Raw genomic sequence first — 26667 nt, forward strand, 5'->3', positions numbered from 1 at the left:
TCGTTACCTTGGTTTTGAATATCAAGGTTCAAATTCACCAAATATTCCATGAGGCATTCTCCTCTTGGGTTGATATCAGTGCTCACCCTCAATGTGTGGTGCGCGTTGGCGTCACACCTAATGATGAGCTGCTTTTTTCTGAGATGGGCAATATTCAATGATGTCCCTCACTTCTTTGGAAGGTGGTGGTTCATCCAAGTCATATGGAAGGTAGGCTGAAGTGACGATGAGCTCCTCACAGCCTCCGCCCAATGTGTATGTCATCCTCACTGTTATTGTGTCTCTGGAGCAGAACTCCAGCAAGGGTAAAGCATTAACATGATATTAACATACATGCATTATCTCACATTTTCTCCAGGTACCACAGAGTAGACTGTTTCCCATGAATTCGTTAAGCCTCTTATTTGGCCCCTATATATCCAAGCTTCCTGAATAAGTGCTATGTCTACATTTCCCTCAGCAAGTTGTCAACATACGATTGCTGTAGCAACCTTTCTGTGGTTTAGGTTAATTAGAATGAATCGTATGTTGTGTGATTATGTCATGTGTGTTATGTCCACCCCTTGTACAAGGAGAGGATAATGGTTCTGTTAGGCTGGCATGCCAATGGAACTTACAGACTCCCAGCATTGGTTACTGGAAAAATGAAAACCTTCATTGCCTGAAAATGCCAAAAAGTTGGCCACAAAAGATGTAGCCAATGGAAAGCATGTGCCATCTGTACTGACTTTAAGGGCGTTACATGCCGAAATGAGTTCCCAAAATGCAAAGACTTTAGTTTCGGTTGACCTCTGTGCTGCTCATCCCCAAGGCTCAAGCAACCTAAGGCCCCCCATACACACATAGTTTGGCCTCCCGTTCGGCCTGCACAGTTCAAGGCTGAAAGAAAAACTGATGTGTGTGGTGCGGCCGGCCGGCCAATTGTTTGGACTGTAGGAAACCCGTCAGTCCATCAGTTCTACCTGCAGGTCGATCGGCAGGCCAAACTGTGTGTGTATGGGGGGCCTAAGGAATGTGAAAGTTGTATCCCCCTCCTTCCCCCATTATTCTCCAACCACTGGACCAGGGAATAATCAGGTGATTCAAACATTATTACCACAAGCAACTTGTAAGGAAGGTATTTGTATGGCTGATCACAAGTTGCTTCATAATACAACACTCATGAAGGTAAGTGTTTTGGATGCACAGCATTTCATTGCAGAATCATGGTGCTCTGTTGCACTATGGCAGTAGTTAGCTGTTGCCAGAAATGTGGATTCTGTTTAATTCAGACCACTGATGGTGAAAAGGCAACAGAACTCGGCAAAACCAGACATGACGGGTCAACTAAAACAGGTGTATCATTTTAAGAATATGTATCCTAACATAATAATGTTGTAACAGTGTGAGGTGCTGACCACAGAACAAATTGTGGATGTCTAAGTTTACATCTTATGTGTCTGAGGAGGAGGATGGGCCTCCAGCAACATTGTTGTGAGCACTGTTGGGCAGTGACTCTGTCAGAACGTTTTATGAAGTTTGATGTCAATGATAACGTGATGGCTGCCCTCATTAGTTTTGAGAATGAGGTGTGCGGGATTGAGTAGGAAGCGATGAAGCAGTAACATTCTTTAATGGACATGTGGAAGAAGTGAACTAGATTACAGTACAGTGTTAGTCTGTTTAATTTAAGTAGCTATGTAAATTTACATTTCCTTTTTTGTTGATTTTACATTCATTCTGAGTGGCGCTTAAGAAACATAAAATTCAGGTGTCACTGTATTTCTTATAGTAGGGTGATATATTAGTATGTAGTTAGTTAAGAGTAGATTATATTTGGGGAATAAATATTATCATTCACTTTGGCATCCTTTGTGTTCCCATCTGCTATTAAGAAACACATAGATTAAACTATACAAAACTGTAATTTGTCCTTATGTTTTGTATTCACTTTGGCACCCCCATTAGAAGATGAGCAAAGACTGAGGGTCTTCGTAAGCAGTGTGTTGAGGAGAACATGTGGGCTGAAGAGAGGAAGTAACAGGAGGGTGGAGATAATTGCATAATTAGGACTTTTACAATTTCTGCTTCTCACCATATTATTAAGGTGATTAGCTCAGGGAAGCTGAGAGGGTTGGAACATGTATCACTTATAGGAGAGAAGAGAAATGTGCATACATTTTTGATCAGAAAACCTAAAGGAAAGAGACAAATTTGTAAAGACCTAGTCACATATAGGAGAGTAATATTAAAATGGGCTATAAAGAAATAAGATCGTATGGTTTAGACTGAGTTCATTTGGTTCCGAATAGAGATCATTGGCAGGATTTTGTGAACGTGAAAGTCGGCCTTGTAATAATGTAAATATTGTAAATTATGTAAATATAAGAGTGTAAATAGATAGAGTAGATAGGATAGGATGTATGCAGGGAATTGTGATTCACACTCCATAATCACCTTTCCTCGACCCATCCAGCTGATCCTACCCCAAAATGAGAGTTGCAACAGCAGCCGAATGCTTAAGGGAAGGTACTAGGAATGGACAGGGGTAGGCACCTGCCACACAGGCAGTAGTTAGTAGCCTTGATACCAACGCCCCCTGAAGATGTATTAATGATGTAACACGTGGCTACCTGTAAACTATATGAGGAGTTGTCAAGAAGGAGCTATGACTATATGTCAGGGGGTAGTTCCCACAATAGAGAAGACAAATGGTGGCAGCTTTAAGTGAGAGAAGGGAGCCCCGAAACCGGAGAATCCTAGCTGAGGGTAAGCTAGGACTATTGTGTTAACTCCTTACAGCGTAAGCTGAGGTGGTCAGGAGGGGTACTTGCACGCCCTCCTGCACCACGGCGTTACAAGTGGCGACAGCGGTGAGACAACCAATCCACCCCCGTCGCAGGGACGTTACCCGTGGCGGCGGCGGCGAGGGATCCCTCCACGCCCCCTGCCGCCACGGTGTTACACACGCACAATGTTTGCTACTGGAATTCACAGAATCCACATTTAACCCACAAAGTCCCGCTCCATCTAGTGAAAGTCTGTTATGCTGTAAGTGGAAGAAGAATGGTTTTGCCTTTGTTTGTTTTTAACGAAACAGTTAATTACGAAAGATATCTGTGTATAGACGGACAGCATTTTCAACACCTCCTGTGATCTATGAATTGTAACTACTTCATTCTGAGCATTATCAGCCGTTAAGCATGCAGATTCATCGGCAAAATCCGTATGCACCTTGGGACAAGTGGCTACCTATTCACCTTGAAATGCAGAGCCGAGGAACCAGTCAACAAAGTAGAAGTCCTCCCTGTATATATATTCAGATTTTTGGAGTTTCACTTATTTTGTTTTCGATTCAAGCATTCTAGATAATATTTACCCAAAACCATAGCATTTTTAATGCCATGGTAAAATTTTTACTATCTTATAGTCTAAGGTAATTTTTTCATCTAGCTAATATTAATTATATTATTTATGTAATTTGTGTAATATGTGGAATATTGATTTTTATGCATAAAGTGTTCCAGAATTTATTTTAAAATCATCGTTACTGAGGGAAGTTTGTTTTTATTCATGATTTTCATAAACCCTCTCCTGGGTCAGCATCTCTGTAGAGGCCAAAGTCATGCTATAATTAGTGTCAGTGGGAACTTCCAGAAATAACTGAAGTAGGGGGCAAGGCATGTGGCTTTGGGTAAAACCAGGACTATGGAATGTTTGAGACCTGGCATATGTATAGACAGTAGCAGCTGTAGAAGGTGTTTGATCCTCATTAATATCATTCTGCCATTTTCATCGCAGTCAGAAGTTGTCACTGTTCACATAAAAGCTGCATAAATAAGCATTTATGTATGCTGTACTTTATTTATTACTGATATAAGGCAATTTGAGTGGGTTTATGATGTTAATTATGAAAATATTACGAAATGGTTTTAAATGTTCTCTCTGTTTAAAGGTTTGTTCTTTGCTTGAAAAGGGACAGTCATGTGTCATATGCATGAAATTGTTTCCTCTGTGAGCAGTAAACACAATAACTTTTTTATTAAGACTGTCACAACACAACTATATCACACAATTAAGCCTCCAACTTACACAGGTTTAAGTTTCATAAATCCGTCGATACATAGGTACACAATTTATTATTATTTAATTGTATTTAATCAGTTTAGATATGTCAGCTTGTACATTCATTAGTACTAGATATAAAGGGTTTATGTGTTGTGGAATGTAGATCCATTTGCTAGGCAACGACCGCGAAAGATGCAGCTTACAATAATCGTTACTGGATAATGGCTTTGCAAACAAACATGTTTGCATGGCAACATTTGGAATTCACAACAAAGGAACGATGTTTTCTGTGCGGTCCTTGCTGAGACGTTATAAGCAGTACAGTTAATGAGAGTTAATCCTGAGGTAGTGTCTTAACCCGTGTGGAGGCGGGTTCAAATACCTCCACCGTGACCCTGCGAGTCGTAGGAGGCGACGAAAAGGGAAGTCTCAAATCTGAGACAAAATATGGTTACCAGTACCAAGGGACTCAGATTCGAGAAAGACTGCGCTGGCAAGGGCCAGCAGCATATGCAAAAGACAGACCCGTTCTCTCATTAGAGAGGGTGCCCCACAAAAAACAAGACTGTTACTGTTAAACAGTAATAAATATCTGATCATGAACCCCAGAAGGAGCTTGACACCAAGAGTTACTGACTGACCGTCAGTCACAAAGTGGCTTTGACTTTGAGTTAATCCTGTGTGGAGGCAGGGTCTATTACCTCCACTGTAGCTCTGCGAATCTGAGACAGTAAAATACAATCACGAGTCCCATGGGACTCGGACCCAAAAATGACTGCGCCTACTGGGGGCCAGTAGCAGTTGTAAATGACACCTGTCCTCTCGTCAGAGAGAGAGAGAGCCCCATACCAACAAACCCTCAACTGTCAGACAAATCAAAAAACTCCATGATTTTAGTCCACAAGTGAACTATACCGACCAAGCAAACGCCGCTTGTCGGTGAAGTTTAGGCCAACTTTAGCGGATAGAAGGTGTCGTGTGATCAGCACAACAAATCCCCACTTCCATTAATTTCGATTTTCTAGACTGGAGCCGCTATTTCCTTGAAATAACTTCTCAATTATCACAAGGCTGAGTGGACCCCGTTCCAGACCCAATGCTTCTCAGAAAAAATTGCTAGCGCCAGGAATCGAACCCGGACCTCTGGATCTGTAGCCAGGAACGCTGACCACTAGACCACAGAGGTGGTTCAGTAATATAAATCTGGTCGTAGGCCCCAGATGGGTGCTTTGTTCCAAGATATACTGGCCGACTGGCCGTCAGTCGTATCATAAGGCTCATACTACTTAATAGTTCATACCTAGTTAATTGATAGCCGAGAGTAGCTGGTAGCTGAGGCTGGAGATAGTTCAGGAACTCAGAGGAAGGGGAACGTCCCCCGGTGGAAGTCACTACTGAGCAATGGCTACTAACGATGTGACTCTTGACACTAGTGTGTGTGTGTGTGTGTGTGTGTGTGTGTGTGTCACGCGCGCATCTAATAGTGAATTGTAAAGTGTAGTCGTCCTCTGTCAGTACAGGCTTTACAGAGTACATCATGCCTAACTTACGTACCTTATGCTACGACAGCAGCTTAGTTATTTGAATGGCCCAAGTGTCACCACCGCCAAGTTTAAATCTCTTGTATTTTCTGTTCATTCTCATGGTTGTGTGTGAATTCTGCTCGTCGCCTGCACAATTTTGTTATATAATCATATACATACGGAAGGTTGAAAGCTGTGTGCAAGTTGCGGACCGCTGTGCACCTTGCTCAAAACCTTGTTTTGCATGTGCCCAAATTTTAAGAGGTGCGTGTCTGCTCCTAGTTCCCAGACGGGGCTGATATGAGCAGTGCCTTATAGAGGGTTAGTTTAATGTCTGTACTTAAACACTCATTTCTGAATAAGAAGTATGTTGTAATAAATGTTCTGAAGGCCTTGGCTTCAATCATTTCTATGTGAAGTCTCCACATAATCCCCTTATCAAAGATCACGCCCATATTTTTTACATAATTGACATAGGGGATATTCTGTCCATTCTATGTAAGATGAGCCTCAGGGGGCCTAAGTCTATGAGAAAAGTAGATTGTCTTGAGTTTTATGTTCATTTATTTTTATATTCCGGTGCTCACACCATGTCTCAATAGCACTGAGACCTCGCTGCAGCTGTCTGAGAATATAACCCTCTTTGGGGGTCTGTCGCATATATACAGGTGTCATCAGTAGAGACCCAAAGGACACCAAGTGTTTGAGGCGTATCATTTATATATCATCATCACTCATGGAGCTGAGCCCTTCTTGAGAAGCTGCCAATTGTGCAGTTACTCAAGAGCTTCCCAGCATTTTATGGAACCCAAAGGTTCATTACCATGTTTACAAGCGTCCTCCACTGCTCCATATTCTGAGCCAGGTCGATTATATATATAATGTACAATGTGGGGGACAGGACAGAACCGTGTGGCACCCCTGCTTTTATATCCCTTGGCGTAGACATTTCACCTTTGACTGAAACTGAGTTTTCTCTGAGAAAGGAAAGAGCTAATAGGCTTGATTAAACTAATCGAAAATTGTAATGTAGATAATTTATGTAGCAAGCCAATGTACTATGTTGTATCAAAGGCTTTTTAATATCCAAGAATACAGCAGCCGTAGGCCTGTTATTGTTGAAATTTAGGGTTACATGGTCTGTAAGCCTCATATTGAAATGTCGTGCTATGATGGGCATGGAAACCAAACTGGCTTGCATTAATCAGGCCCTTTCCTTCAGTGTGCCTTTGGACTATTTGCAGGATAACGTTTTCAAATAGCTTGCCTGTTAAAGACAAGAGGCTAATTGGGTGTAAATTTTGAGAAAATTTTGGGTCCTTACTGGGTTTCGATAACTTTATAACTTGTGCTTCCTTGCAAGGCTTCGGAAAATGGGACAGCCAAAGGTAGTGATTAAGTAAATGTGTCAGGTGTACCAGTGGTCTTCTCGGAAGATGCCTGAGGCATTCATTTGGAATGCCATCAAGTCCACAAGTCTTTAACAATGAATTAATGAATTCGTTAATTTATGTACGTCACAAAGTCTTACTTCCCCTAATGCCGTTCCGCCTACAGATGTGAGCAAAGCATGGACTGCAGTCTCCACTTGTCGCACATGGTTTTCATGACACAAGTCATGAGTTGTGAATTGGTTTTCTAAATAGTCCACAATCACATTGGCTTTCTTGTCCGGGTGATATGTTATTCCTAAAGGTCCATGAACAGCAGTTGGTGCCTACACTGTTCCAAAATGGATGTTAGAATTCAGATCTCCTGCCAGTATCGAATTATGTCTAAAGCTTAAGAGCTCAGTGATGTCTGTATCATTCCAAGTGTGGTCTGCGGTCTTATAGACTGCTGCAGGTAGCCCTTCACTATTACCAGCCCCCTGCGGCTTCTATTGAAAGAAGCAGAGGAACATCTACCTGGTTATGGGGAATGCTTTTTCTTACTGCAGCGGCATTGAGGCGGAAGCCTTTTCTACCTGGGAAGTGGTCAGTACCACAGAAGTGGTAATTTGGAATAAAGACTCTCTCATGGGGTTTGAGATGTGTCTCTGAGAGCAGAGCCACATCTGTATATGTCTTGCAGCTGTTTACTGAGCTCAGAGTGCTGCCTCCAAATGTTAGTTGCATTAAATATTATGACTTCGAGCAGCCTATGAACTCTAGCAGCCATTTGGTTGCCTTAAGTTAAGTACCATTTTTGTACTGACTATTATTTTGTCTTTTTTTTTTTTGCATAATATCACTGAGCTGTATCATTATCTGTTGCACTAAAGTGGCTACTTGTAATGTGTCATTAGTCGAACTAAGAGCCTGTACTGACAGACCTGTTTTCTGAATTTCCTGAAGTGGCAGATACTGCTGCATGGGGTGCCACAGGCTTTTCATTTCTGTCTGCAGTGCCTGTGGCTGCTGGTGTTGAGTGACTTGACACAGTGCAGCTGCGTATAATTGCTATGGTGAGTTGATCTTAGAGAAGAACATGATCCCATAGGATCCCTTGGGAGCTCACTTTGCTCTTCTCCTTTGCAGTTCTCCTTTCGCATGGCTACAGCCTCGGTATGACGCTGGATGAGGTTTCCCTCCTACCAGGGTGCAACTGCAGCAACTCAGCGTAGATTCTGTAATCAACTTTTCGGGGCATTCGCTATGCAGGTGGCCACCACCATGGGGGTTGCTTGCAGACTTGGCCAAAGTTTTGGCAGTTCTGGCACTTTGTAAGGCCAGTCTGAGCTCTGTATGATTGTACCTTGATAATTATATGGTTAAGGCTATTCAGCTTCAATGTCTCTTGCGATTTTACGCGGGAGGGTTTCCACGTAGATTTTTCCAGTTGGTGCTCTTCGATTGGTCGCCAGTTGCCTCCCGTTGATGACGTTGAAGCCTAAGTCCTCATGGCTTTTGAAAGTATCTTCTGCTGGGATATCTGGGGGAAGGTGTCAGATTATTATCTTGAGATTTTCAGAATTTGGAGAGAATGTGAAATACTGGAGATTATTTTTTTCTCCAGATATGATTTCATGGCTGAATGGTCCGTCATTTTTTATGATATGAGTTCCACTTTGTGTATTTCGGAATTCATAGTCTCCTTTGATGTGTTCTTTTATGTCACTTTAAAGTTGAATTAGGTTTGTGGCAGAAGTCATCACTATTGGTAGCGGCCTGCGTGATTTTCTGGGAGCCTCCTGCTCCATGTCCATGTCATTAGTTCTGAGTGATGCAAAGAAGCTTTGAGTTGGCACTGCTTTTGGAGTCTGCTTGACAGCTGTGGATGTTGGAATTGATTTGGTGGGCTTCTTGGCCGTATCTGAGGTCTCACTAGAATATGCCTCTTGTGTCTCTTTACTTCTGGGAAGTCGTCATCCTGGGATGTTGATTACAGTGAGTTTTTGTTCATTGCTTCATTCTGTCCAGCCTGTGCATTCACCTTTGGGACATCCTGAAATTCTTTCAATGTTACCATGTACATGCCATAGAGTGCACTGAAAAGCGGCTTCCCATCTAAAAATTTGCAAAATTTTGCTCTGATCTCCTCTGCACTGTTTACAGCAGTTGTCCACTGAGAGCTTTCCCCCACTCTAGCCGGTGTGCATTGGCAAGGGTTTCAATGCCACTGATCACTTCATGTATCTGTTGTACTACAGAAGCCGCTTCTGAGCGCTTGTTTATTATGGCATGGCATTCATTTCAGGTTTGATAGCTCCTGTCTCCAGTATATCCAGAATCCAGGTTGTGGGGTGTCCGCCATCTTTGTGTGCACCCAGATTCACCATTTGTTTGTTGTTTCTCATAGCCGCAACCAGGTGGCATACTTCACCGATACCACTTCTGCTGAATGGGAGTTGACCATGAGCACTCCATGTAACATGATGTTTGTATAAACCACTCTGTCGAACACACGTTTCTTTCAGTTCACTAATTCCAGTCAAGACCTGGTGTAGCTGACTTACCTGGAAGACAATATAGTTTTCTGCAGTTTCAATACAAAATCTACTTTCTAGTACACACAGCAGATAGCTGTAATCTTCTGACTAACTGAACTGACCTAGTGTTTTATTCTCTCCCCTGACCTCCAGAGAAAACATCTTTCAGTTGCCTTTCTTTATGACTCAGCGATGGTTACCAAGAATTGTATCTCCGGGAAACGTCTTTGCCGAGTCGTTGCTTAGCAGCTGATGGTTCATAGACTCTGGTTGACGACTAGCGTGTTGGAGGTACGTTGTCACTAGGCGGCGCGCGAACCGATGCGCGTTGTAAATGCCATGATCTGCACTGGTTGGCTAGCGCATGATTCAGTGTGGGTGGCTCCCACACATAATTATGAACGATTGGGGATTTCTCACCTAACCGAGAAGAAAGAATGTGCTCCATGGTGTTAGTTTAATTTAGTCTTCAATTTTACTTATTACTCCCTTGCACTTTCACCTAAAGTTACTTGGTACTTGTTTCCATCCATTTTATTACTTTTAATTAGAGCATAAATGTTATATGATCGCTTTTAAAGATGTATGAAGAGAATAAGTTTTAACAGTGTATCCTTATTTGATAGAAATCTGGATCTACATTCAATTAATTTCTTTATAAGTTTTCATAATTTAAGGAATGTAATTCTCGGTGGACTTACTCATAATTAAGTATATCTATGCCTAATTACTCATAATTTCATATGGGATTTGTTTTTGACAGTCCTGCATTGGGGTAGCTTTCCTTTCTTTCAATCCATGACCACCACTAAATGTAAGTAACAAACCTAATATTCTCTTTGGTTGATGCTCTGTAAATGATCTACCATTATGTTTTTGACCTAATATCCCTCAGAAGGTTCACAAAGAATGGTAACATGAAACATAAGCTAATGGGTTCAGGTGCAAATTACAGTGAAAGTATAAAGATTACAATTATCATTAATGTGGAATATTAATGTTTTTATTTTTCAGTTGGTATTTTGGCCCTATGTCTCGGCAGGATGCAACAGATCTGCTTATGGGGGAGAAAGAAGGAGGAGTATTTCTTGTGAGGGATAGCACTACAATACATGGGGATTTTGTTCTCTGTGTCAGGTGAGTAAGTCACCTTGTGCAATAACCAGATACTTCACAATTCCATCTGAGGTGGTGTAAGAAGATGAGCAGTCACTAGAGTACGGTTCTAAAATTTTATGCAAAGAGTGTATTATCAACATCATGACCATGTTGTTGTCGTTGTCGACGATGATGACAGCGATGGCAGCAGCGGTGGCGGTGGTGCAAGCTTGAATGGTTCCTCAGTGTTTCTTATGCATTTCAGCAGCTCTTTCAACGTTTTTTTATCAGAACATTAGGTCTTAGGAACATCAGTTTGAATTTTATGATGGTTGCTATGCCAATTTCAGTATTATTTGTCTGAGACATGGCTCAACAATGTGTTATTTTCATAGGTTGCATCCTGTTGTGTGTCACAGACAATATATAATATGTAAGAACTATGGTACCGTCAACACAACAAGTATTTCAGTTATTACACTAGATCTTTATTACTGCAACATGTTTCGGTCATACATGACCATCATCAGGCAGGAATACATATAGTTATTGAAATACCGATATGGATCCTTATCAGTGCAACATGTATTGAATATTAACATAAAAAACTTTGCCTCAGATTGGAGTATAGTTAAAATATCAAATACTTACTTACTTACTCATGGAGCTGAGCTCTTCTGGAGGAGCTGCCAATTCTGCAGCTATTCAAGAATATCCCAGCATTTTATGGAACTCGAAGGTTCATTACTGTGTTTACAGGAGCCCTCCACTGGTCCCTATCCTGAGCCAGATCAATCCAAACCATACCATCCCATCCTGTGTCTCTTTAAGTTCCATTTTGATGTTGTCCATCCACCTACGGCTTGGTCTTCCCAGTGGTCTCTTTCCTTCTGGCTTCCCCACCAATATCCTATACGCATTCCTTGTCTCCCCCATTCGTGCTACATGCCCCGCCCACCTCATCGTCCTTGACTTGATCATTCTAATTATACTTGGAGAAAAGTACAAGTTACATACATTGTGCAATTTTCTCCAACCTCCTGTCAGTTCATCTCTCTTTGGTCCAAATATTCTCCTCAAACACCCTCAGTCTTTCTTCCTCCCTTAATGTCAGAGACCAAGTTTCACACCCATACAGAACCACTGGCAAAATTATAGTTCTGTATATTCTAATTTTTGTGTTTTTGGATAGCAGACGAGAATACAAAAGGTTCTGGACTGAATGGTAGCAAGCATTACCTGAGTTCAATCTCCTCTTAATTTCCTCCTGAATCAGGTTTCGATCTGTTATCGTTGTTCCCAAATATCTGAACTGTGCCACATTTTCAAAACATCTGTTACCTATCTTTATGTCATGATTTTGCCCTGCATTTTGGTGATGAGACAGCAACATATACTTAGTTTTCTCTGTGTTTACTTCTAAACCAACCACTTTACTTGCACCAATTAAAGTTTGTGTGTTTTTCTTTATGGTACGTACCCAGTAGATTCACATCATCGGCATAGGCCAACAGCTGATGTGTCCCAGACCACTGCAAAGTGTAGAACACACCATACACACCAAACATGTATATGCCCAGACAAGAAACATACGCCACATTGCATGTTTCATATATATATGACATATAGCGTGGGAATACCATATCAAATACCCACATACCACCAAACTTGCACATCGTAAGCCACTGATATGTGTTACTATACAGTCAAGTTATAGCACTTTAAAACACTAACATGACTGACACTCATTCATTTGTGGCATTGGGCCTCACATACCAGGCTTATTATGTAGAATTTCAGCAACAAGACCTACACAACACATGCGCCCAATTTGTACACTGTAGCAGGATATACCCTTAATATAAAGTATTTTAGTTGGCATACAGGCCCCTAACCCACCTACATATATATTTTAATACCTTTTAATATTAATTTATATGCTGATAATATACCTTTAATATTTTTAAATAATATTCCAACATTTTATATATAGTATACCTTTATTTATTTCTATCTTTTTATATTTTTAATAATGTATTTGCTATTTTAACTATACTCAATAACTATACGTATTCCTGCCTGGTGATGGTCATGCATGGCCGAAGCACGTTTGCAGTAAAAAAGATCTAGTGTAATAACTGAATATTTGTTGTGTTGATGGTAGCATAGTTCTTACATATTATATATTGTCAACAAGATGTGTTTATGTCCTGATTGCTTTACCACTTTCCATTCTGACAGGCTGTACAGTAATAGAGACTTGATGGTGTTGGTGCTTTAATCACCATTTCCACCAGTTTATACCCCTGCAGCTGTAGCTTTGATTTAGAATCCTGCCCTGAATGTGTATATGTTGAAATTCACAATTTCTATGGCCCAAATTGATGGCCCTGCTGTTTCCTCAGACACCAAACTGGAAGTTAACACAAATTATTGTAATTTCCTTGAAAATATTCTGACAGTAACAATGTTCATGTTATTTTATTACGGAACTTCATTGCTCCTGATTCTGACTGGGAGTGCAGTTTGCCTTGCCAAACTGCCACCATTATTCTAATATAAAAGGGGATGCTTCTTGACTTTAGGCAGTACATAGATGCTGCCCTCGTCTTTGCAAGTAAAACTGTCGTGCAGTCTGTTCCCATGGACTCTTGATTGGTTAAGCCTGATACAAAATCACCTTTCAGGATTGATCTTTATTTGAATGATTTAAATTGTGAGTGTAGTTACAGAAAGGTCGGTGCTGGCACCTATACTTTGCTTTGTAACATACTTCCTGTGTGTGGTTGATCTAGTGTGTATGAAACTGCTGTTAATGTAGCTGTCACCAACCTCAGTGCTACTTTTCAAGATGCTATGAGCAAGAAATTCCCTGTGGCTACAACTGAAAGTCCAAATTCACTTTCTGCTTCTGTAATACCATACAATAATACATCATGAAGAGAAATTGCACATTTTTCATAGCTTCAAAAAGAGATGATCTGATTATTTCGGTAACAGATTCACCTTCTGTTGCAAAGCTTTTTAAAAGTGAAACACATCTGACAGACTTTGATGGTTGAAGTGAGTTGATAAGATGTTAAAGTGAGAATCCCAATATTCTTGTAAAAATGTATATGCTTCGAGAAAGCATGGCTCTACTTCTTTCAGCTAGAGTGGTGCACACTTAGATGAACCTACTGTAGTCACTGACACTCTCACTAAGCATTTTCAATTTGTTTTATTCTGTTTATTTTAACTTTGGTTATGCTTTTGACATTCCACATAAACTGCTTCCTCATAGACTTAATAATTATGGATTTTCTCGCAGTTAGTCTAACTGGTTTCACATTTACCTAACATACAGTCTTACATGCATAGTTCTGGTGCACCCTCATTGCCTTTTGTTGTGTTGTCATATGCACCTCAAGAGTAAGTCATGGGGCCATTAATTTTTAATATTTGTATTAAATATTTATATGGTATAATTAATCATTCAGGATGTGTTCCTCTTACTGATGACCAGAGCACCAGATTTTGATGACCTGAAAATATTGAAAAAATCCAGAAAAATGACCTAAAGGAGAAAAGAAAGAACACTTCGCTTCCATGTTATTCACATTTCAGGAAACATATGAAGAAAAATTCCCTAAAATGGCCAAAAATGAGAAGAAATGCCCTTAAAAGTCCAAAAATTTACCAAAAAATTACCCCCAAAATGAAAAAATGACCTTTAACCTAAAAATGACAAAAAATGACAAAATATTACCTATAAAATTTACATTTCTGTAACCAGCAGCTCATATCAGAGATTTATGTATTTAAGAGCATCGCATAGGATACAAGGAAAAAAAGATGACATGTCATCAAAATCCGGGCCCTGCTGATGACCGTGAAGTTTATGGAGGTATTAAATTGCATAATGACTGTTTACTTTTACAGTCAGATATTTGTTGTGTTCATGATTGGTGATTTCCTGATTTTATGAAGCTGAAAAATTAGAGTAATTTCTTTCACTGGGAAAATGAGCTAAATTATGAGTATACTGTTGGAAATGTTCATGTAATGTGAAGTGGTTACGTGAAGGATTTGGGTGTATCTGTTGACTGTAAACTTTATTTTCCTCATGAGGGTGATTCTCATTTTCCACCATACAGTAGTGTAGTTGGTTGAGGCACTATGCAACAAGCTGGAAGGTCATGGGTTTGATTTCTGGTGAGGTCATTGGATGTTTTTCAATTGACCTAATCCTTTCAGTTGCACTATGGCCCTGGGGTCATCTCAGTCTCCAATAATAATGAGTACTAGGAATCTTCTTGGGGTAAAAGAGCAGCTAGCACCTAAGGCTGACAACCTCATCACCATCTGTGAGTTGATTGTAAAATGTGGCAGCCTTGACGTCTCACAACCCCATGGGCTTTTACAGCCCATTACAGAGTTAGCATTACATTTTTTTATCTTACCATAGACATATTACTCGTGCTGTATTTGCTGTGGCCAGGGCAGGACCTGAGTTTGCGTATGTTGCTCGGAAGTCTGTTACAATTAATGGCTCAGAGAAACTTGAGCACATACAAAGAAATTTTCCAGTAGTTTTTTTTTTTCATGCAGACTCTAAATACCTGGCATCACCACTCAGATGCTCTATTTTTAGTAAACATTTATAATGACACTAAATGCGCTGCAGTACTAGAAAACGTCAGTATTCATATTCCTGCTTGGAACATACATGATGTTACTATATTCACTTACACCCCCAGTCACTGGCCTATAACTAGACGCGCTTCTGCTACTTATACAATGTGTAAATCATTCACTTAAGTCAATGCATGTAAGTCCTTCTTGAGAAGCCACTTGTTGCTTAGCGATTCAAGAATTTTCGTACATTTAATGGAACCAGGAGTTTCATTACCTTGTTCACAAGAGTCATTCACTGGTTCCTATCCTGAGCCAGATTTGTCTACTCCATACTACCCCATACTATTTCTCAGACATCTGTCTTAATATTATTCTCAAATTTATATCTGGGTCTTCCTAAGGGCCTCTTTCTTCTGGGTTCCCAAATATAACCCTATATGCATTTCTCTTCTTCATGCATGCTACTTGTCCCACCCATCTCATTCTCCTTGACTTGATTATTCTAATTATATTTTGTGAAAAGTACAAGTTATGAAGCTTCTCGCTATGCAGTTATTTGAGACGTCCTATTATTTCCTCCCTCTTAGGTCCAGATATTTGCCTCAGCACCCTGCTCTCAGACACCTTCAGTTTCTGTTCTTCCCTTAATGTTTGAGATCAAGTTTCACACCCAGACAGCGCTACAGGCAAAATTATAGTTTTCTGTAAATCAGTAGATAAAGGATGTTGAATAATTGAATTACTGCTGTTACTACAGCTTATGTGGACTTCATTCATCATTTGTTTCAAATTAAAAAGTTACTTTTGTGTCTTCTTCCTTAGATAAATGAAAAACGGGAATGTTGAAGATTTCTGTCTAATGACCCTACAAGTCAGTTTACATTTCTTTGTGTTTCGCCTGATGATGGATACTGAACAGCCTCCAAAACATAGTACTTTTTGGGATTTTATGTTTTAAATCATGTAAAACTAAAGCTATCCCTGTAAGAGGCTGTGGAGACCCATAGGGTTGTGAGACATCGAGGCTTACACATTTTTCTAGACAGTCAGCTCACAGATGGCAGTGAGGTTGTCAGCCTTATGCGCCAGCTGCCCTTTACCCCTAGGAAGATTCCTGGTCCTCATTTCTGTTAGAGGCTGAGTCGACCCCAGGGCCATAGTGCCGTTGGAAGGATTAGGTAAATTGAAAAATCCAGTGACTTAATCAGGAATCGAACCTGTGACCTTCTGACTGGTAGCATTGTGCCTCAACCAACTATGCTATGTGCCCCCTGCTTTAAATAAGGCAATAAATAAAGTAAATATGGAGTGCCTTGGAGTTCTCCATCTTATACAGTTGAAGTTTTCAGCGCGAAGCGCTGTTTCAGATTTGTTGGTCATTGAAGGTGAAATGTGTTGTCACTTGCCCTTATGTTCATAGCGGCGCCTCACTGTTTCATCTCCTTGATATTACTGCAAGAATTGCATGTTCGTATTATCTGCAGGCTGCTTGCGCACAGTTTGTGATGACTGTGGTTCTCCTGCATGAAGGAATATACAGAGTCAAAAGCTTTGGATACAGCAGTGATAATAATCCAACTGTTTTCTTCCATCTACGGCTCAGTCAACATTATCCACCATTTTTGATGATGCAGTCTGGCATGAATGGTCATCAGCATTACTTGCTCTGCCACTTCTGAACTTTTCCACCCATTCCTACTTTCCTCAGAGTAGGATACTCTTATGCTTATTGTACCAGTGTTCTTCTGTGAATGTAAGAGGGCTTCAACCACCCCCTGCCCCCACCACCACAAAACTAATCACAGAATGTTAACTCAGAGACAAAGACACACTTAACACAGCAGCCATCCACGTGATGTTCAAACTTGTTTTACTATAGATTATACGCATACTTCATAACCTTGTAGCATATTCTTACATATTCTCCAAATTTGAAACATTAATATTTACACACAATAATACTCGTACATAGAAAAGTCCCGTCAACAGCACGCCTATTTTATTCTTTCCTTTTTCAGTTTCCCTGTCACAAAGGGAAAGAATAAACTAGTTGCATTGTTGACAAAACTTTTCAATATGTTATTGTATGTAAAAGTTATAGTAATGCAATGGGATGCTTAAATACAATATTACACATTAATGTCCATCACTTTTTTAATAACCCTGATAATATGAATGCCATTGTACGTATTTCAGTTTTCTGATCCTCATGTCCTTCAGAAGATTTGAACCGCAGCTTTGGGAATTTTACTGGTGTTCTTAGTTTTTACTATTCCTTGGGAATAATTTCCTGTATTGTAAGCCCTGTGGTCACAGGAGGTGTAGTAGCTGCTGGCTACAGACTCAATGCTCCATCCTCAGAATACAAGGTCCGACAATTTAATTCCCAGAATGGCTGCAATGTGTCGCTGAGGTGTTGAGTCAAGCAACCTCATGTACCCAAACACATTTGGAGATGTTCCAACTTGCGTTTACATGAGCGACAGAACAAATGAGTCATTTGTTCCCAAGCAACAGAAGTAGCAGTGCGTATCCATGGTATACTGTTGGCGGAAAATTGAGTGACACGAAATTTGAGCAGCAGATAAATGTAAAGTTTTTTGTAAGAATTTGTGAAAGTGCTAGTGAAATGTTAGCCCTATTAACAGTGGCTTATGGTGAATACACTATGAAGAAATTGAATGTTTCTGAATGGCATAGGCGATTGAAGGAAGGACAAGATATGCAAGATGACCTAAGACGTGGGCAGCCAAAAATGCAAAGGACAGATTCCAGTGAGGGCACAGTACAAACAAACGGTGCTGACATGGGAATATATTCGGGGGAAAAGACAACTCTGGCCTAACAGTTGGATTCTCCACCATGAAAACGATTTTCAGAACTGTTTCTGGCAGTGCAACCATCGTCTCACAAAGTGCATAGCTTCAAAAGGAGAGTATTTTGAAGGTGCTAGCAGCCACTAGTGCACAGGTAAGCAAATTGTGCATTCACAGGGCCATTCTGGGAATTAAATTGTCGCACCTTGTACACTCGAGACCTGTCCAGAAAAGGGTAGGATACCTTGTGCACACAAAAGTCAAGAATTCGCGGAAATTTGTATCTTTGCCTCCTGTGTGTGATGCTTGAATACAGATGTAACCGTAACATTTTTATATCAGCTGAATAATTTTGTTTTGTGGTACTTCAAAGTGTTTTTGCCCTTAATCTACAGAGTGCACAGTTGTAATTGTAACTGAATTCTTTCACAGGGAGGATAGCAAAGTGAGCCATTACATAATTAACAAAATCCAGCAGGGGGAACAGACAAGATACCGAATTGGTGACCAGATGTTTCCAGATCTTCCTCAGTGTCTAGCATTTTATAAGTTGCATTATCTAGATACCACACCCCTGATCAGGCCAGCACCACGAAGGGTGGAGAAAGTTATGGCCAAATATGACTTTGAAGGAAGTGTAAGTTTAATTTGAGAACTATAATTACTTATTTTCATCACAGTTTGAGTAGTTACTATTATAAAGATAGTACGGAATTCAGTATGTTCTATCTTTGTTTTGCAAGTGAACAAGCAAATTGTATCTACATGTTACAATATCAAGTATTCTTTTCTAAGTAAACGTTGTTAGATGTGTGCTGTTTTTATATGCAGTCCTTCACCTTCACTGGCCATGTGTTGCTTTTTGGGCTGCCAGCCCTGTAGTACTGAGGGATTTGAAACCCACTGTTTGTGAAGGACAAACTGTTACTCCAAGTAAGAGATAGTTTGAATTGAGGTCTTCTGGACTGTGATGCGTTTATCCATTGTTTGGTTACCAGTGTTTTGGAGGAACCTACTGCCTCGTATTCAGGGCAGAAGATAACTCCTGCAGAAAAGCAAAATCACTAAAACTTCTAGTGTACATGATGTTTTTAAGAACTATATTAAGTGGCTTGTGAGTAGTTTTACACTGTATTTACAGGATCAAGATGACCTGCCTTTTAAGAAGGGTGAAGTGCTGACTGTGTTGTCCAAAGATGAAGAACAGTGGTGGACAGCAAGAAATAGCCTTGGTCAGACCGGTTCTATTCCTGTGCCATATATACAGAAGGTAGTAGAATTATAACTTACTTTTATTCACATTTTATGCTTTAATTTTCTTAATTAGTAGATTGTTTCTGAATTGATTGACATGCTTTGTTGTCGTGGTTGTAGTAGTGCTGATCATGATAGCAACAGCACCTGCTGCAGTAGTTGCTGAACAAGGAATAATTTTTGAGAGCACAGTCGATTTAAATTATTATTATTATTATTATTATTATTATTATTATTATTTGAACAAACTCCGTGGCCTGTAGTCTGCAAGCTGACTATACTGACCAAGTGACTGCCGCATGTCGGCGAAGTTAGTGCCAAATTTTGTGTCATGTGGTCAATGCAACAGATCCCCATGGTCGTTAATCTCGGTTTTCTAGACCGGAGCCGCTATTTCCTTGAAATAACTCCTTAGTTACCTTTACGAGGCTGAGTGCACCCCATTCTAGACCCAGTACTTCTCAGAAAATCTGTTTGCGCCGGGAATCAAACATGGTACCTCTGGATCTATAGCCAGGAACTCTGACCACTAGACCACAGAAGCGGTCATTATTACTGTTATTATTATTATTGCTGTTATTATCATCATCATCAATTCTGTGAGTGACTGGTACATTGCTTTCCATGAGACTTAATATTGCAAAAACACTTGTTGTGTCATACAAAAGGAAAACTAATTTTTTAAATTACAAGTATCAGCTTTGTCATGCTATCATTACACGCACCAGCAGTATTAAGGATGTAGGTGTTTTCTTGGATTCAAAATTATATTTCCAGACACATGTTGATTACGTATTTTCTGAATGCATAAAGTTTTTAGGCCTTATTCGCTCCATAACCTACAGATTTTCCTCCCTGGAGTGTCTGTATGTACTATACTTTACTCAGGTCCAATTTGGAATATGCCTCAGTAGTTTGTGAAACTCCATCACTTGAACTGATGCCAATAAGCTTGAGCACATCCAGCAGAAGTTTGTGTCCCTCTGTTTTTATCGTTTCTTTCCTCGTATTCCATATAATTATACAGATGCCATAGAGAAATTAAGTCTACAATCTTCATATAAACAGAGACATCACCTTGATGCACTTGTTTATGTTTTCCTGGGAGTAAAGTGGCAGGATAGTGAAGGTGACCACTCACCTCCATCTAATTCAGGGCTTAAGAACTTAGCCCCCTGTGATTTTGCTTTGTTCTCCAAATTGAAAATGAAAGTGAAGGGACACAATGTTTTGAAACAGTACTATAGAATGGTTTGACTACACCATCCACTGTGACTCAACGAACAATGAAAGAGAAGCAGCACACCAACAAACACACACTCTTAACCAGCTACATAAGGAAGAGACGTCCAAAGGCTCCAGTCTACCCAATCTCCCATTGATAGAAGGGGCATGAAGACACAAACCTTAGCGATTTAAGATTTTTATTAATACTTTAACTTACCACATTTTAGCTTAATTAAAATCTTTATGTATAAAACTTTGGACAACGTTGAACTTGATACACTATGATTTATGTAATAGAAGTTTCCTCGACTGTTATTATTTGCCTTCTGGAGATGGTCATTAATTGACCGAAACATGTAAAAGCATATATATATATATATACAGGGTGTCCCAGGAGGAATGTGCCAGACTTTGGGAGGGTGTTCCTTATGTTAAAGTATGCCGATATAACCCAAAACACCTATGTCCAAAGTTTAACGATTACAGAGATAATGGCCCCAGAAAAGTGTGGTCTTCACGCGGGTCCACGCACTGTACCTGTCAGCTGGCAAGTCATATCTATGTTTGTCCTTGAGTCTGGTGATTCACACTAGCCTTAAGCTTATGTGCTCCCCTCATGATACGTTGCGCCCGCGTTTTGAATGGGTGGTAGGTTAATTGTGCAGAGTTGCTGAAATGCCCTTTGTGTTTTCACACATGGAGTATTGTGATATGAATTTTGCGGTGGCAGTGCACATGCTGCTGTTGTAGAATACCAAAGGCGTTTTCCCCATCGAAGGATTACATGTCGAAGTGTATTTACGTGAATTCACCAGACATTGCGTGATACTGGTTCTCTTCCGAGTGTTTCTGTGTACTCTGAAAGGGAGGATGTACGAATGATAAACACACGAGAACACGTTCTTGAGATGGTTCAGAGAAGTCCGCGTCTGTCCGCTTGTAGAATTGCCACTCACATCGGTGTATCACGTATGCAGGTGTGGCAAACTGTACGTGATGAAGCGTTGTATCTTTACCATGATCAAAGGGTACAACATCTGAAACCAAGCGACCATGCTCAGCGTTTGGATTTGTGCCACTGGATAAAAGCTCATCCCGAACTGTTAAGCGTCACTTTATTCAGTGATGAGGTGTCTTTTACCTGGGACGGTGTAAATAATTTACGAAATTTGCATACGTGGTCCCATAATAATCCACATGAGATAATGGTAAAGAAATTTCAAAAGAGATTTTCTGTGATCGTATGTTTAGTACGGTTATGTAGTCATCTTATACCAGAATGTGCAGTCAGCCATGTTACGTCAGCGCTTGCCATTCATGTGTCATGCATAGTCCTTGGAACCCTAAGGACAACTATGACATGGCGTGCGAGTATTTTTATAGTTCAATTTAATGGCTTCATGTCACCTACAAGTTAGTTTGATGTTACATACATTATTAACATTATGGAAACCGTGTATTCCTGCCACTTTTAATGTGTATTTGGTAATCAGCAAGTGTGTAACACCAGTCACAGTTTCACATTTCCCTGGCCATTATCTCCGTAACCGTTCAACTTTGGACATAGGTGTTTTGGGTTATATTGGCATACTTTAACATAAGGAACACCCTCCTGAAGTCTGGCACATTCCTCCTGGGACACCCTGTATATATATATATATATTGTCACGCAACGAATAATCTCACACCGTCAAGGATGTAGCGATTATTTATTGTGCTTCGCTTCTATAGTCACACACTTTACAATTATTATCACTTGCAGTATCACAGCTGCTGCATCTACTTCAATATTTCTACTTACTTTTGCAGCTGCGACACCTCCGCTGTCCTTGGCCATTGCTGGATCTCAAGTGTCTCGTTCATACGTGTCTGTCTGGCTTTGCTTCCAACTCTCTTATATAGGTGTTATGCAGACCGAATACCAGACACCATTCCACCTGGTTCCATTCCCGCTGTTCCAACAATCTATTGTTACAACAAAACTTCTGTTGTCCATCTCTGGGGAAACGCTGCTTAATTGTTTCGGCCTTCTCTACGCACGGCTCACTCTTATTGCGTTGCCATGGAAGTACCTACTCCAAACACGTTACATTGCTCCCTTCTAAGGTTGTTCATCCCTGAACAGTCTAACGGTGCTTCCTTTCTTTCGGGTGTCCCTTGGTGTTTTTGCTGGGAATGTGTGCATTTGGTCTTGCCATTCTTGACACGTCCTTCTGCCGTGTTCATTCTACCGCATCCGCCCCTTCCTTCAGCGGTGCTCATCCCGAGCACTCCCGTAGTCCAGAATTTGTTGGTCCCATTGTCTCACGTTCATTCCTCACTTCCATTCTCTCCTCATCCATTCTTGGTGGGGAGGCCGGTGTTTCTATGTTACTGGTCCCTCCTCAGTGCGCTATATCATCTTTTCCATTTCTGAGTGGGTCGACCCCTCCACAGTGTCCAATCCTTGATCATGTCTTTCATGAGGGGTTCCTTATGTCGACGTAACAGCACCTGAAGTGTGGACGGCACTCGTTGACATTGTTGTACCTCCGGGTCTTCTCACTGATTGTTGGTACGAGACTGTGGTGCAACAGTGCCCACTTCTGACACCAGTTGTCACCAGTTGGGAATATCATGCGACAAATAACTTCACGTAGCCTTCAGATTCAATGATTATTGAACTCATTCATCCACACTTAGAATCAGGAATACAACTACAATCACTTGCTGTATCACAGCTACTGCATCTACTTCAATACGTCTAGTGCCTTCTGCGGCTGCGACACCTCCACTGTCCTTGGTTGTGGCTGGATCTCAAGTGTCTCGTTCATACGTGTCTTATCTGGCTCTGCTTCCAACTCTCTTATATAGGAATTATGCGGACCAGATACCAGACACCATTCCTCACAGTTCCGTTCCCGCTGTTCTGACAGTCCGTTGTTATGCAACGAACCTTCTGTTTACCATCTCTGGGGAAACCCTGCTCCATTGTTTCGGCCTTCTCTACACATGGCTCACTGTTATTGTGTTGCCATGGAAGTACCTACTCCCGACACGTTACAATATACAGGGTGTCCCAGGAGGAATATGCCAGACTTTGGGAGGGTGTTCCTTATGTTAAGGTATGCCAATATAACCCAAAACACCTGTGTCCGAAGTTGAACGGTTACGGAGATAATGGCCAGAGAAGTGTGAAACTTTGACAGGTGTTGCACACTTGTTGATTACCAAATACATATTAAAACCGGCAGGAATATGTGCTTTCTATAATGTTAATAATGTACGTAACATCAAACTAACTTGTGAGTGACATGAAGCCATTAAATTGAACTAAAAAATACTCGCACGCCATGTCATGGTTGTCCTTAGGGTTCCAAGCACTGTACATGACACAAATGGCAAGCGCTGATGTAACATGGCTGACTGCACATTCTGGTGTAAGCCGACTACATAACTGTACTAAAATACAGTACCTGCTTTATAGTAGTTGTCCAGAGTGTCCTCCGCCAGCTGCAACACAGTTTTCAGCATGCATCATGAGGGATTGGATAGCAGAAGCAGTGTTGCCTGGATGGTGACGTATGTGTTCTGCCGCTGCAAAAATATGATCCCGCGGTGCTTCTCATGAGTCGACCTTAGTCTCATAGACTAACGTCTTCATGTGGCCCCAGAGGTAATAATCTAGAGGTGTAAGATCTGGCGACCTCAGTGGCCATGCAACGGGCCCACCAAGACCTAACCAGCGGTTAGGGAAGGATTCATCTATGTCTCACATGCTGAGTGTAATGTGGGTGAGCCCCATCATGTTGGAAGTACATTTGGCTCCTTATTGTTAATGGGATGTCTTCCAACAAACATGGTAACTCATTCCTCAGGAAGGCTTCATACGTGTTTCCAGTTAAATTGTTGTGAAACACAAAAGGTCCAATCAACCTGTTCCCAAGCACACCACACCCTACATTCACAGATAATCTCTTTTGGAATTTCATTACCATTATCTCATGTGGATTATTATGGGACCACATATGCACATTTTGTAAATTATTTACACCGTCCCGGTTAAATGATGCTTAACAGTTCGGGCTGAGCTTTTATCCAGTGGCACAAATCCAAACGCTGAGCATGGTCACCTGGTTCCAGATGTTGTACCCTTTGATCATGGTAAGGATACAACTCTTCATCATGTAAAGTTTGCCACACCTGCATACCTGATACGCCGATGCGAGAGGCCATTCTACGAGTGGACATACACGGACTTCTCTCAACCATCTCAAGAATGTTCTCTCGTGTGTTTCTCATTCGTACATCCTCCATTTCAGAGTGCACAGAAAGACTTGGTAGAGAACCAGTATCACACAGTGTCTGCTGAATTCACGTAAATACACTTCGAGATGGAATCCTTCGATCGGGAAAACGCCTTTGGTATTCTTCGACAGCAGCATATGCACTGCCACCGCAAAATCCACACACAAAATGCATATCACAATATTCCACGTGTGAAAACACAAAAGGCATTTCAGCAACTCAGCACAACTAATTTACCAACCATTCACGACGAGGCCGCAACGTACCCTGAAGGTAGCACATAAGCTTACAGCCAGTATGAATCACCACACTCAAGGACAAACATAGATAAGACTTGTCAGCTGACAGTTACAGTGCATGGACCCGCGAGAAGACCACACTTTTCCCGGGCCATTATCTCCGTAACCGTTAAACTTTGGACATAGGTGTTTTAGGTTTTATCAGCATACTTAACATAAGGAATGCCCTCCCGAAGTCTGGCACATTCCTCCTGGGACATCCTGTATGTACACACACACATTTGAGTCACACCGAATGGTGTAGTGAAATCATTGTATAGTATTGACTAGTGTGATGGCCCGGAATGAATAAATTTAAACTTTTTGAAACAGTGTCTGACATCCAAAAGGAATCGCAAGTGGTACTTGACCGCATTAAAGAAAATGACTTCCACAGTGCTTCTGAAGCATGGGAAAATTGATGAGATTGCTGTATACTTTCCCAAGGAGACTATTTTGAAGGAGATGGCAGCCAAGTTTGAGTAAATTTAGCCAGCATTTCTTTTTTGACCTACTCCATGAACTTTTTGATAGCACCTCGTATGGATGGATGGATGGATGGAAGTACAGACTGAGCAAACTTAGTAGTAGGCACTCTACCAGATTGTGAACAAGCCTAAAAAGAGGCATGTGGATAAAGTTGAAATTCAATAATGCACACATGGATAATCAAGAATATAATTATTATATTATATTATAATTATTATATAATTATATAAATCCAATTGTTGTGCAGTATTCAAACTAGTTTTAGTCAGATGGATGTATTAATTACCTAATAAGACTTTAATTGCTCCTGATTGTTTCCTTTTTTTATAATGTTCTTTGAGTTTATAGATAGTATGCCAGGAAACTATGAAAACTGAGTTGATACTATGAATTGAATTGCTCAGTAAGTAGCTAGAATTGCAACAGTTTGCAAGTATAAACATAATGGATTAATATTAAAAGTAATATATAGGCCTCCACTGTAATCTTCCTCAGTTTGATGATTATAAAGTTTTTTCTACTTAATATGTCAGTTTCACGTATGCTCTGTTTCAGTATGAAGATAATCAACAATGTCTGAGTGATGGTCACAGACCAGGGTCAGGTGGTGGCACAGTCAGTCATCAGCAGGAAGCTGCCATACGTAGGACCAATATTCAGGTATCTCTCAATGTATGGAGTGGTTAGCCATTCTGTTTAATCCTAGTTTTCTAAATAAATATTGGTCATAGATTTGAATCTGTCTGTATATATCTGTTCTAAATAATAATAGAACCAGTGGCCTTAAGTGGTTCACGTTTTCATCTTTTAGAAGAAGCCATTCATTGACCTCTGTATATGAGGGAAAGCCAGTAACTAGATCACAAATGGATATACAATGTAAAACATGTGATATATGAACTGAAAGAAACATGTACGAGGGTCGATCAATAAGTACCTGTGTTAGGAATAAAGACACAAGTTTTTCACTTTTTTTTTTTTTTTTTTCAACGTAATCTCCTTTCAGGTCGATACACTTTTCCCAACGTTTCTGCCATTTTTTTAACCCCTCCAAAAAATACGATTTGTCAAACTCTTCAAAATACGCTTCTGTCTCGGCGATAACCTCCTCGTTTGGTTTG

The 26667-nt window shown here is 40.6% G+C and overlaps 1 protein-coding gene across 1 annotated transcript in view; it reads left to right on the plus strand.

Moving 5' to 3' along the window:
• LOC111864465 (adapter molecule Crk) overlaps positions 1-26667 on the plus strand; it is a 43152-nt gene that overhangs the window by 3701 nt on the left and 12784 nt on the right. The window contains exons 2-5 of the mRNA XM_023851724.2: positions 10495-10617; positions 18444-18648; positions 19153-19281; positions 26102-26206. Coding sequence (XP_023707492.1) covers positions 10495-10617; positions 18444-18648; positions 19153-19281; positions 26102-26206 — 562 coding nt within the window. The remainder of the gene's footprint in view (positions 1-10494; positions 10618-18443; positions 18649-19152; positions 19282-26101; positions 26207-26667) is intronic.

This window comes from Cryptotermes secundus, unplaced genomic scaffold (assembly GCF_002891405.2).
Source record: "Cryptotermes secundus unplaced genomic scaffold, Csec_1.0 scaffold706, whole genome shotgun sequence".
NCBI lineage: Eukaryota > Metazoa > Arthropoda > Insecta > Blattodea > Kalotermitidae > Cryptotermes > Cryptotermes secundus.